Genomic DNA, 12,873 nt, shown 5'->3' with positions numbered 1-12,873 from the left:
GGGATTATAAAATGGTCTTCCATATTCCGTAACGCCTTTGCCTCCCGAGACCACCCATTTTTTTAGGATTTGTTCAACTCTCTGGGCCAGATTTACAAGGCCCTAGCACCACCGGAGTATCATTTTTTGCGACGTTCTGGTGGTGCTAAGCACTGCTCCATATTTACAACAAGGTGTGACGCCATTTTTTGTGGCTTTACGCCTCCTTGTAAATATGGGCCCCTCTGACGCAGTTTTCTGTTTCAGAGAGGCGTGCATTGGGTTTTGCAGTGGCGCTCCACCTCAACACCCATTGCTTTTTATGCTGCCCCAGTTTTACAAAAAAATGTAAATCCAAGGCAGCGCCAAAATCTAACGCCACCCCTTGGTGGCGTTAGCATGGCACAACGAGGAGGAATACTTTTATTCCTCCTCGTTTTTTGCTTTTTCTATGTGTGCTGCATCCTGCACAGCAGCAGAATGCCATGGACGATTGTTTATGTGCTGGAAGGGACATCTTTCTGCATATAAAAAAAATCGCACCCCTCAACGCAGACACCCTTGTACTATGGTGCAAGGATGCCTGCATTGGCGCAGGCTGCTTAATTTAGCGCTGGAGGAATTGCTGGGTTGCGCCGTTTTCTTGTAAATACGGTTCATCCCTGCATTTTAAAACTGGTGCAGCACGCTGTTGCTAATTTTGGTGCAGCACTGCGCTGCGCTAGTTTCTTGTAAATCTGGCCTTCTGTGTTTTTACTGCATCACACAGTCTCCTGTCCACTATTCATATCGCCTGACACCCTAAATCTTGTCTAAAATAAGGCTAAAGTGCTTTGATATGTCACTTAGTACCAGGGATGCTCAGAGTTCTGAAGACTTGAATCCTCAAACTATGCAAAGCTTTTTTTTTTATAAACTTTGCAACTTGGTGAAGTTTTGTCAATATTTACAATCTTTTATTTGCCGGAAAGAAGTCTGCAAAAAAATGGGAAATTTCTCATGTAGAAATGATTTTGTTGGAAAGTTCTTCCACAAAATCTTTTTTTTAGGGTGGAAGCGATTTTCACTGGCAGACAAAGTTGACAAAATTTGCAGTCTTACCGTTCTGTGAAGACTGTCAACTTTGCATCAGTTTGTAGCCAGGACTACATCTTGGTCACTCCTTATCAGCTCATCTCTCCAGACCATGTTATCTTTTCCAGAGTTGGCGAAAATGTTGCTGATATTCACAGCATCCCTTGAATAGGTGGTCCAGGGGATTGTTTGTTACAAGTGGGTGTCATGGCAGCAGCTCTCTTCCCTTCATCTCTGATATTTGGTTACTTATCACTCCATGGGGGCCTCCTCCTTCAGAGATCTGCTGCCATTACACAGTGGTCCTTCCTCCAGACTTGTTTGCCTCCCTGGCTGCTGTAGGAGGCCTCACCTTGTAGTCCTGTTGTTCTCCAAGATCTCAGATATACAATAAACACCTAGGAACCACTCCACGTGGACTCTCACTGGTACAAGATTGATGGATGCACCTCTGAAGTTGGTAATTCTCCAGTGGGTTATGTCAGAACAGTCCAAGCGTAACTCAGTTTGTGAAGGAAGACGCAGACCACATGTCTGTTTTAGGAGGATCTTTAGAAAAGGTTACATTTCTTTTGGTTCTTTGCCACTACTTACCCTTTAGTGTAGAACAAACTCGTGGGATTCTCCTGTGCTTTGGCCGGCTTCTCTTTTCTGTTTTTTTTTGGTTCGTGTATCAGTCTCCAAGGGCAGTTGGGGATGGGTAATAAACACATTCAATCAATATACTTATCAAAAGGAATGGACAAAAAGGACACCTCAGGCTCCGGCCCCAAACCTGGAATGTCAGGCCTACCTACAGAGCACGTGTGATCGATGTAATATGAGGGACCGCTCATCTGCCTGAAAATTGAGCTTGTGTGATCCATGCAACCTTCAAAATTACAACTATGTGTGGAATTAACCTGTAAGATCTGTGTAATCCAATGGCTTCTTCGACCTGAGGCGTGCACATATAGAATTAATGTAACCCGGGGCATAGATCTGCTGTCAAGCAGCTTCATCTTGCAAGACCTGTATAAACTGGGAGGAAGCTCAGTAGTCTGACACCGGAGCCTGCAAGATCTGTGTAACTTGAAGGATAGCTGAGTTGTCTGAGGAACAAGACTTTACAATCTGCTTAAACCATGGAATAGCTATGCTGTCTGAGGCCTGAGACAATCAGATTTGTGGAACCTGGGAGATCACTATGTTGTGCATCCCTGTGACCTCTGTGAAGCTCAGGCAGAGCTTGGTCGTCCTTGCCTGGAGCAGGACAACGCAGCTTAGCCTGAGAGGGATCGTATGCTACCTAAAGCCTGATCCACTCTGCACCCCTGACGTATTGTTTCAGAGCTACTCACGTTAAGGCGGAGGTATTCTGTCCACTGCCCAATCACTTTGTATCCAGGGGCCGAGGAGTTGGTCATCTGGTACTGGAAGATGTCATACCGTCCAGGGGCATCTCCATTCTCATTGAACATGACTGGTGTCCCAGCACTGCCTAAAACATGGTAGGTGGAAGGAGGAGGGAAAGGGGTTGGAGAGACAAACGAAGGTGTCAACGAAGAAGTGCCGCCTAGAGAGACAAATCAGCCCCTCCCCATGTTCGCACAGCAGCAACAGAATGCCACTATCTTAGCAGAGTTTCGTACCAAAAGGAGCAGCAGCAGAAAATTGTGTAAAATGTGGTAATTCATCTAGTACTCTGGGCCTCATTACGAGTGTGGCGGTCTGCAGACCGCCACACTTGCTGTGGCGGTCACGACCACTGCTGTTGTGACAGTCCAACCGCCACATTACAAGCCTGGCAGTCAGACTGCCAGGAAACCGCCAGCTCTGCCAGGATCCATGATCCTGCTGGCCTGGCGGTGGCAGAGATCATAATCCGCTTTTTTCCGCCAGCCTTTTCATGGCAGTTACACAGGTGGAGGGGGCCAAAGGGAGGCACTTGGCATGGGCAATGCAGGGGCCTTCCTGCCCAGCACCCTCGCAATGTTCACTGTCTGCTTTGCAGGCAGTGAACATTGCGAGGGTGCTGGTGCTCCCTGCGGGCTACAGCATTGCGGCCGGCTTGATTACGAGCCTGAGACAAGGCTGTAACCTGATTCCCCCTAGGCCGGTGGGCAGAAACTGAGGTTTCCGCCCACCGACTTAGCGGCAAACTCGTAATTACTCCGGCGGGGAGAGTTTTATTTAAAGGGGCAACCAGTCAATGATGTCACAGGATGTCTCAAATCCAACCAGATACATTCAAATTAAGGGACATTCTGGAGTCCAAACTCCAAACAAGTCATGAACAGAAATAAGCATATCCTGAAATCCAAACCCTCAAGCAGACATCATGAACCAAAGAGATACTGCAGAATCCAAAATCCAAACAGAACACTATCTGCATTCTGGAAGATGAACCTCAACCCGGCATCAAATCAAGGCACATTCCATGTTTTCAAAACTCCACTAAACATCATCAAACAAGTGCATGTTCTGGAATCCAAAACATGTTTCATCACACACACATGGCTAGTCTGCATTCTGAAACTGAGCCAGGTGTCATTAATTAAAAAGGCAGTCTGTAATATAATCTAAAACTCCAGTACACATGGAACCCAACAACGCGACATCATAAAATCCAAATCACACCATAACGTCATCATACAAAGGAGATATCTGACATCCAAAACTCAACCAGACACCATCAAACACAGTGACATTCAGAAATTCAGTTCCTACCCAGATATTAAAGAAATTGACATTCTGGATTCTAAAACGCGCCAACAGCAAAGAGACATTCAGGAATCCAAATCTATGCATTATTAGGTAAAGAGATCTTCTGAAATCCAAAACAATCCGCACATCATGAAACAAAGTGACCTGACATGGTCAACAAAATGGACATCCCATTATGCAAACCCCACCAGGAACATCAAACAAAGACAAATTCTGCAATGCAAATCCTAACCAGGTGTCAGGCTTGGGGGCGTTCAACAACAGAAAACCCAACCGAGAGTCACCCTACAAAAGATACTCTGGGATCCAAACATACCCATCCTTCACAACAATGACGTAACGAAACTGGAGGCGGGCTCCCTGCACAGAACATGGTCAGGTGCGGTGCTGAGGGGCCCCCTGGAGCTCAGTGGCTCCTCCACACCGCGGGGACTGCGGGGCCTTTGTTACACCCCTGCCTCACAAAAAAACTACCACTGGCCTTAAGAGCTTGGTAAAGCAGCAAGGAGCAGAAGACAACTGATAAGGAAGACCTTTAACCTGCCACCACCTGTACTCACAGAGAGACTGCAAACCTCCTGGTGCCCCCCATGAGCAGAGCTTGTGAAACACGTGTCATTCAACACCACCTGATTCATTCGTGGGCTCTCACAATGTTCCTTAACAGGTGTGTTTCTTCCATCTTGAAGTGGTGGTAAGCATCCCACTTGTCCAACTCTCTCAAGTTCTTTGCATGTCCCAGAAGTGTTCTGTGGAAACACCTTTCCCTTCATGTTTATCAGATTCCTAATTCTGTCCATGAGCTTTTTTTGGTTTATACCACCAGGAATATATGACACTTGAGTAATTAACTTATCCCCTGTGACTCCGGACCGGCTCCTTCAGTTCTGTGTGTGGTTTTGTATTTACATTTTGGCATTTGTAATCCTACATCTCCAATAGCAACATCAAAACTGCAAGTATCAGAACGGAAAGAAAGCTGACCTGGATTATCTGTTTACACTTCACATAGGCCCCCTGAGCCCTCCCTCTGGCTGGCACAATGCCACGATGGCACTTAAGCAATACAGACCCAATGTGTATGTGTTTACAGTAGGACTGTGCCAATGCCCACCCCAGTGGCGAGGAACAGTGCTATTGTGCCCTGCCACAAATCAACAAACACAATCTTTTCAGAGAGAGAATCAACCACGTGCAGCAGTTACTGGGGGTGAGAATATCCTAAAATATTCTAAAACAGTTACACCAAGGAACTGCTGAACTGAGCAGAGCTCGGCAGAGCGGTGCAGAAAGAACTGAACCGAAGCAGCGCACCAGGTCTAATAACTCATATAATGCTAAGTAGCAGCTGAATGCACAGGACTACCAGGGTAGAGTATGTATTTCTGTACTGCATTTTTAAAAAGAATACACTATCAACAAGCATTAGCAAAGCCAATAGGTGTGGCATTATCAAACTGCTGTTACAGGTGTATTTTTAATATTTTTAATTGCAAGTATATGCTAAAAATAAAATAAAGGAAAGATGTTAAAACCTAAATACGGCAACCATGGCCTTGCTGTAAAAAATTAGAATTCACAAAAAAAAATCATCACATAAAATTGTTATAAATGTATGTACTTCCTACCAGACGTGTACTTTAAAGAGGTAGAGAAGGCCTGTTTAGTTTCAATGCATACCACAGGATAAGAAGACTTGTATCGGTGCAAATATATATTTCTGTGTGTATGTTCTATTTATATTTTTTTATTACAAGAGGCTGGCGAGATACCCGTAGGCTAGAAAACCGTCTTTTTGCCTCACTTGGCAGATTAAAGACATTGCGCTGAGCAGCACAAAAAGCAGAGCAAACCTCAGTCTAAACTGAATTACAGTTACCAAGGCTAAACATTTTATTAACAAGAAGTGGGGGTTGATAATCCCAGTGCAGTCAGAGGAGATACTGTCATAGGAAGTGACATCATCAACCTGACATTATTAGAAGGGGGTCTGGGCTCCGATTTATAACAATGTAATTATTCAATATCACTCCTAGGAGCATTTAGGATCCTCACATTTACAAGAATATATTTATAGGACTATGCTGATAACGTGCTTGCATAAGTAATTCTAAGTAATTGTCATCACCATTTCAAATAAATGATGCTCACTTTACTAATCGCCTGAAATTTTGGAAGGATACATGGTATTTAAATAGTCTGGACGTCACAGGCAAGCTGCATGGTATGGAACCATCTGTTTCTCCTTTCCCGCTTTTATTTGCTGTATTTTAACAATATATTCCTGCGTGCCACTTTTAAAACATCTCAAGTAGGTTATGAACTCATTGCTAAAACCCCTGCATGATCTGCACATCACAAAAAATCCCATGCGATGGGATTTACAGAAATCCCCCATTATGCAAATTAATGAGGCTGGACTCCCAATTAAAATTCGACTGAATGCTTGTAAATGCAGTGAGGGATCCTGCGAGGAATAGCAGGGGTTCAGTATAGCTTTAGTGCACAGCCCTCTGCTGTGCAGATGTGCACACACGTGTGTGGGCCAGGCACAGATTAGGAAAGTGTGCCCCTTCACAACAAGTTTGCTGTTTGCTGCACTGAGCAGGTGGCAACCTAGCTTGCATTTCAAAGGGGGCGGGGGGGGGGGACAGAGATCTCTATGCAGGCGAGTGATGTGAATGGCTGCACCCTTCTGCAGGGCCCTGTCTGGGGGTTCCTGAGAGCCCCTTTCCTCCCTTTCAAGGGACATCTTTGGTGGGGTGGTCACGGTGTGGGTACTAACAATGAGCCACCTTTATGTGGCACAGTCATCCATTTCATGATGGCCTCCTTGCCACTTAACCTGTATCAGTAATACGGTATGGTCACAAAGGCAAAGGATTCCCTCATTTGCCTGAAGACATACTATTATGCAAATCAGGGAATTCCCCTTTAAAATTGTACTGACTCATTTTTATTATATTTAATTTAATATATAACTATATTACTGAAGGAACAGCACAAGTGTCTGCAGCCCCTTTTGTAATACCAAAGTGCCCCGATGGTGCAAAAAGCACATACAAAAATCCTAAGGACACTTTCTACATTATGGCCCCAAACCTTCATCAATGTAGTCGCATTCACAAAATGCCTTGACAGAGGCCCTGTAGCCAGCTGAAGTAATAAAAACAAGCATTTGCAATGCAACGGGTCTCGCATTTCTCCTAGTTAGAGCTATTAGCAGTTGTAAACTCCCAACCGGATTTTTCTTGCCTCATTAAATGAAAAAAAACCAAGCACAATCGCGGTGCTAAACAAGCGAGATCACGCTGCGAAAAAAGAGAAAAAGTAGTCCAAAAACCAGACTGAAAACAGCGAGCCTCAAATGTTTTCAGTGGTCGCTGTGCTCGAGGAGGGCTAACCACCGGAAAAGGCATGACATATGCATGCCTTTCACCAATGAAAGCAAACGGATTTTAAAAGGCAAGCCCACGAACCAATGAAAGACACTGACTTGACATGGATGGGGCTTCGAGCCCTTTTTTAACTACTACAGCGTCTTGCAAGCGATACGCAGGCTCGACCCTGAAAATGGCATCCTGCAAGTTACATCTGGGGAAAGGTGGTAGCATCTGTTCCATGGCTGCAAACCAATGTTAGGATATCAGCACCCCCGGGAGTCGTTAGAAAAACAGTAAACATTCCACTTGAACACATCCTGAATAGCATGGAGTGATTGCGTGTGGTGAGCAGGCCTGGAACGTGTTCAGTTGTTTGCCAAGGGAAGTTATGAAAACAGTGTGGCTAGATTGTGTCTTTCACACCTCAGTTTTCAATAAATGTAGTCATCCATCCATCAATTTCTACATCCTTCGTTCCTTTTCTCAATTCATTCTTCTTCTCTTCTTCAATCTACCTTCTCTCCACTCATCCTTCTTTTCACCATCCATCCCTCTCTCCATCATTCATCATTCCTCTGCTCCCTCCTTTCTTCTGTCATCCATCACATCTTCCCTCCATCGATCCACCTCTCCCTCCAACCATCCGTCTCTCCATCCATCTCTTCATCGCTCTACCCATCAACACTCCTTCTTTCAGCTCAGGCTCCTTTCCTTAATTTGTTGCCTCATCCCACAGCTCCATCATGCTTTTCTCATGTACACACTGCTCATGAAACCCACCCCCCTCTGGAAGGCTCATTGAGCTCTGACAACAGCTGAAAACGGGTGGTAACCATTCAAAGGGCAGCTGTGACGGACTGGTTCTACTCACTGAACGTAGCAGAGATTGGGCCTGATCTAGATATTGGTGGACGGGTTGCTCCATCACAATTGTGACGGATTTCCCATCTACCAAAATCTAAATCCTATCATAATCTATGGAATTTAGAAGTCCGCGGATGAGATATCCATGACCGTTGTGATGGAGTAACACATCCTCCAGTATCTAAATCGGTCCATTGTGTGGGGGAGATAGTGGCTCAGGAGACATAGATGCTCCCCTGACGTCCAGCGCATCATGCATATTTTGTTTCTAAGACAGGGCCTGCCAACGAGAAGTTTTGAGGATGTGACTGTAAGGATGAAGATCTGCTCTTCCACACAGGCCTCCATGCTTTCATTCCCATCTACTGCTAAAGATTTACATAGGGAATCCTGGTTTCTTAATCTATGTGCATGAGATAGGATTTCTGCGAATCCTTGCAAATGGCCAGGGAGAGCTGCGACGGATTAGTACATCCACCGTAAGGCAAAAAAAGACCGGGCTGCTTATCTTGCTACTCACGCCCTATGCTACATATAGAATAATGCACATGATTGTTTACACACTCCTGTTGCTATACATTCCCCCACAATATTGCATACAACTGTATGAAAATTGAGGCTGTTCCTTCAAAGGCTTTGACGCATAGGTGTTCACTGCGGGACGCAAGGTTACCATGCATCTGGAATAAAGCAATGCACCCTGAACACAGTGAAGTTATTTTACAATTCTAACACCTGCAGAATAATTATATATGACAGCCCTCAAGAGTCAGTGTCAACAGATCTTGTACATTATTCCTTATGTGCTGAAGTCTCATCTAAGGTGGAGTGATGCTGACTACCCTTAAGGACTCCGAGAAATGCAGACTTAGGCACATGATGATGTGCACAGTGATGGTTCCTATGCACACACAATAATGCATAGAGCAGTGCGCGCGGACAGGATACACCTTGCGAGCTCATGGAGTGCCGTTTATTGATGGCTCACAGGCGACTCACCATTGAAGTTGACGCCCCGGATGTAGCGCAGCAGCTGTCGACCATTCATGGGGTCCATCTGGTCACAGACGCCCATGGAGCCAGGGCACAGGTCGTTGTGCATGTTATGCAGGGCGTGCGCCATGGCATAGACTGCATCGATCACAAACTGCACCTTGCCCTCCTGCTCGTACAGCGAGTCCTTGCCGATCCGTTCCTCACCTGCAGAAGAAGAGGGTGTTGAGGGGTAAAGATTAAACAGGGTACAGTCGTCTCATCCATACTCATCCCTCCACCCTTTATTGTTACCCCCCCACACATTTGAGGTTTACCACCAAAATGTACCAGTTTGTCATGATTCAGCATCACCATGGTAACCACTGACACTTGAAGACATGCCCATGGGAGGAAGGCAGGGGTCAAATTGAGGCTACCAGGCAATATTAAGGATCTAACCACCATGGAAGGATGGATACTGACAGAAAACTGAGGTCTAGAGCATAAGTGCTCCCCCTCCTGCCACCTTGTTGATGCAGGAGGCGAACCACTCCCCAGCCTTGCGTTTATGCGCTGGCAGGTCTGTGACGAGCCCCTGTCCTCAGGTTAATGCAAGTGAAGAAGACCCATCACTGCTCCCCCTCATTTTTATGCAGGGACAGAAGACTGACTATCCCCCTGACCTCATCCATATGCAGAGGCATAAGATCTGGAATGAAAAAAAAAAAGTTGGCAACCCGGTATCCCATACTCTCCTCCAGTTTCATTTTTCCTCAATATCATTTAATTTAACATCTTATATCTTGTTTTTAGGGCATTTCCAAGTTTAAACAAAGAAGTTGAGGCTCTGACTCCTTTAGCATCAATCTTTAAAAAAAAGTTGTCAAAAAATCAATGGGTCAAATAGAAATAAGGGTTGGATCGACATTTTGATTTAAAAAAACTCTGCCTATGATCGGCAAAGGTAACACATGCCATCTCTCTAATAATGTGTTTACCTTATATAATAATGTGGCCCTGTGATTCAACTCCAAAAGGCAGTGATGTTAGGGATGAGATAAATACCCAGCTACCGAATGAAATGAATAAATAAATAAAATAAAATAAAAGGATCTCCTGATTTATTAAAGAAGATCTTACCTGAATCCCTTCCTGTATCTCCAGCCCAGCCCTGTGCAGTCTGCATAACACAGAGCACTGTACATTACAAAGTCCCAAGGCATCTTGTGAAAAACCTCACCTTAGTAGTTGTTAATAGTGAGCGGCCTAGTGGACGCCTGAAGTGCCTGATGCATCCCTGGGTATGACGTTCTGGGATTGTGCTCCAAACAATTGGAACTCACCACTACCTGACCAGGGAAAGCATAAGACCTCTTCCTCCTGAAGTATCTCACCAGCGAAGGATGCCTTATCACCGATTCACGAATGACTGCAGTCTAATTAGGAGTGGGCAAAATATTCCACTCCACTGAGAGTTCACGGAGTTTTGGTGAGCACGAAGTTCTAGCAAACCTCCGCCATCTGCCACACGGCGGAGTTTTTTCTTGGACGTGTCTCGCAAGCGTTAAGCAGGCGAGTGTGAAAATTTGCAACCCCTAGCATGATTTTCAGCCACTAGAATGCCAACCGGCGGTATTTCTCAAAGCGGGAGTTCACGGCAGGATGCGACTGTTAGCGTTGAGAAAGCTCCCGCTCAGGTAGAGAATCTAGTCGAGGCGGCAGAAAGAAGTAGCACCCTCTGGCGCACTGAGTGGTGCCGTTTGAGTTGGATCGTTTTCTGGTAAAGGGGGCAGGGCCACGGGGGTGACGAGCAGTGAGGGGAGAGTGCACAGTACGCCCCCTCAGAGTTAATTTGTGTGTTTGGCCGGCCGTCTCGGTTGCCGGGCTGGAGAGAGCCGGCACTGGCTCCCAGTCTGCCTGGGAGCGCCCTGGCTGGATGCTCCCAGCCAATCCTGATGCTGATTTGAGCAGCGTCAGGACTGGTGCAGGACAGGCTGGGCAGGAAACGTAAGTGTTTTTTTTTTTTTAAATAAAATAAATATTTATTTCCTCCCTCCCGCCCCCTCGGCCGCCGCCCCGCGAGCCACTACTGCATGCTACATCCCTTTCCAGGGTGGGTGTGGGCAGGGATCACTCCCAAAACAGGTGTTAGTGCAGGGCAAGGGGTTTTTCATGTGGGAAATGTTTGACCTGTGCAGCAAAAAGGAAAAAATAGCAAGTGTATCTTTCCAGTTCCAAATATAGAGATATATAGCGATTACATAACTATGCAGGTGGGCATTTGCTTATGCGAAGATGGGATTTACAAAAGAAGTCCAGAAGTCTTGGAAAACTGCCAGTCATCGCATCCCAGGAGTGCTCCTGGGCACTTTTGTCATCCAGGCAGTGAATTCAGATGGGAGCAGGAAAATTACAGGAGTACATTTCCAACTGTTTTGGGAGTCGGGATCTAAACGCAGATCTCTGAATGTGACAACCACACTTGTGTGTGTCATTGTGGGCTATCCGTGCCCCCCACACAGTCACCTCCGCCAGAGCGCACAAACAATGTTCTTTGAAGTTGTTCCTCCCATTACACGTGCACGTTCAATAACTCTGCACTATTATGCACTCGTCATTACCGAGATGGATGGATGATGCATTCACAAACCTAATGCTGGATTGTCAAGGCTGAAGCCACAGCCCCAGCGAGGTTCCAGAAATGATGCTGATTTTTGTAAACTGCCGCCGGTGATGCAACCGAGGCACCTTCTACCTTCATCGACTTCTAGAATATGTTTGTATTATTCCAGCTTCTGTTGTGTTTATTTATAGCCAGTTGCCTTCTGTGGAATTCTCTCATTAGATGCCCTGAATATTTACGCATAATGCACTGTGATGATGTCAGAGGAGGGTGACTCTTAGCATAAACGCTTCTTTGCATTTAATTGGGCCCAGAAAAGTAAAGAAAAAAACACATATTGCATGCATAAGTAATTTAACGAGGAAGCACGCTTTTATTACTCATGCTAAGAAGATACATTAGAGTGCACGAATGGGGAAATAGCTTTATTAGAAACCCAGTCCAAGGCCGGACCCCGACCCGGGCACAAAATAATGACAAACACATATATTGTTAAATAAAATTAGGAGAATCTAAGGATCGCCCCTCGTGGAATTGATTTTTTGCGCAATCTACAGATATCTTCAGCTTGAGACAGCGGCTGGTGTAAAGCAAACCTTATCAGCTGAGGATGGAAATATAACACGTGTCTTCATATATTTGTATGTGCCTGGTAATTACACATGTAAACTGGTCATACGACAAAGGTGAAACCCCTACTCGGATGTGGCTCTTATGTGACCCGAGTGTAAAAATGATGAGGTCTGAATGAGTTTGTAACCATGAAGTGAGAACCCTCCAATCTATCGCCCTTTTTGGAAACCAACCAAGATCTTCACACCACGTGTTGCACAGAGTGACAACATGATTCTTTGTCCTGGGTGCATAGATGCATTTATATAGTGCTTCATGTATATACATACATATAGCGCTGATGAACCACATCAAGCACACTACTCCACTGGAGGGCTCCGGGTGTGTGAGTGTTTGTGCCTTGTGGCCTGCATAGGTATTGTGTTGATGTTGTGTGTGGAGGCGAGAGTTGTGGTTTTCTGCTGGTTTGCACACTTCAGCTTTAGATGCTAGTGCCTGGATACACGGGGGCATGTTTATGAGCCACGGGTGCTGCAAGAGCATCGCTTTTTGTGATGCTTCGGCAGCGCAGACAAAATCATATCTGTGAGGCCACGCAGAGCCACTTTGCGTGGCTATGACTGGCCTCATATATGTGGGCTGAAGCAAGGCAGCGCGAGTCGCTGCGTTGCCTTACTCTGCGCCAGCGGGGCGTTC

At 45.7% G+C, this 12,873-nt stretch overlaps 1 protein-coding gene and 1 long non-coding RNA gene across 3 annotated transcripts in view; one reads left to right on the top strand and one right to left on the bottom strand.

Annotated features, from left to right (window-relative positions):
• LOC138260997 (metabotropic glutamate receptor 6-like) overlaps nt 1-12,873 on the bottom strand; it is a 202,891-nt gene that overhangs the window by 57,419 nt on the left and 132,599 nt on the right. The window contains exons 7-8 of the mRNA XM_069209587.1: nt 9,006-9,206; nt 2,394-2,533 (exon numbers count right to left, since the gene is read on the bottom strand). Coding sequence (XP_069065688.1) covers nt 2,394-2,533; nt 9,006-9,206 — 341 coding nt within the window. The remainder of the gene's footprint in view (nt 1-2,393; nt 2,534-9,005; nt 9,207-12,873) is intronic.
• LOC138260998 (uncharacterized) overlaps nt 1-12,873 on the top strand; it is a 111,250-nt gene that overhangs the window by 73,446 nt on the left and 24,931 nt on the right. The gene's annotated exons all lie outside the window — the stretch shown is intronic.

The sequence above is a fragment of the Pleurodeles waltl genome, chromosome 10 (assembly GCF_031143425.1).
Source record: "Pleurodeles waltl isolate 20211129_DDA chromosome 10, aPleWal1.hap1.20221129, whole genome shotgun sequence".
Taxonomy (NCBI): domain Eukaryota; kingdom Metazoa; phylum Chordata; class Amphibia; order Caudata; family Salamandridae; genus Pleurodeles; species Pleurodeles waltl.
The sequence above is the reverse complement of the archived record's forward strand: the minus strand, read 5'-3'. Positions and strand labels throughout refer to the sequence as shown.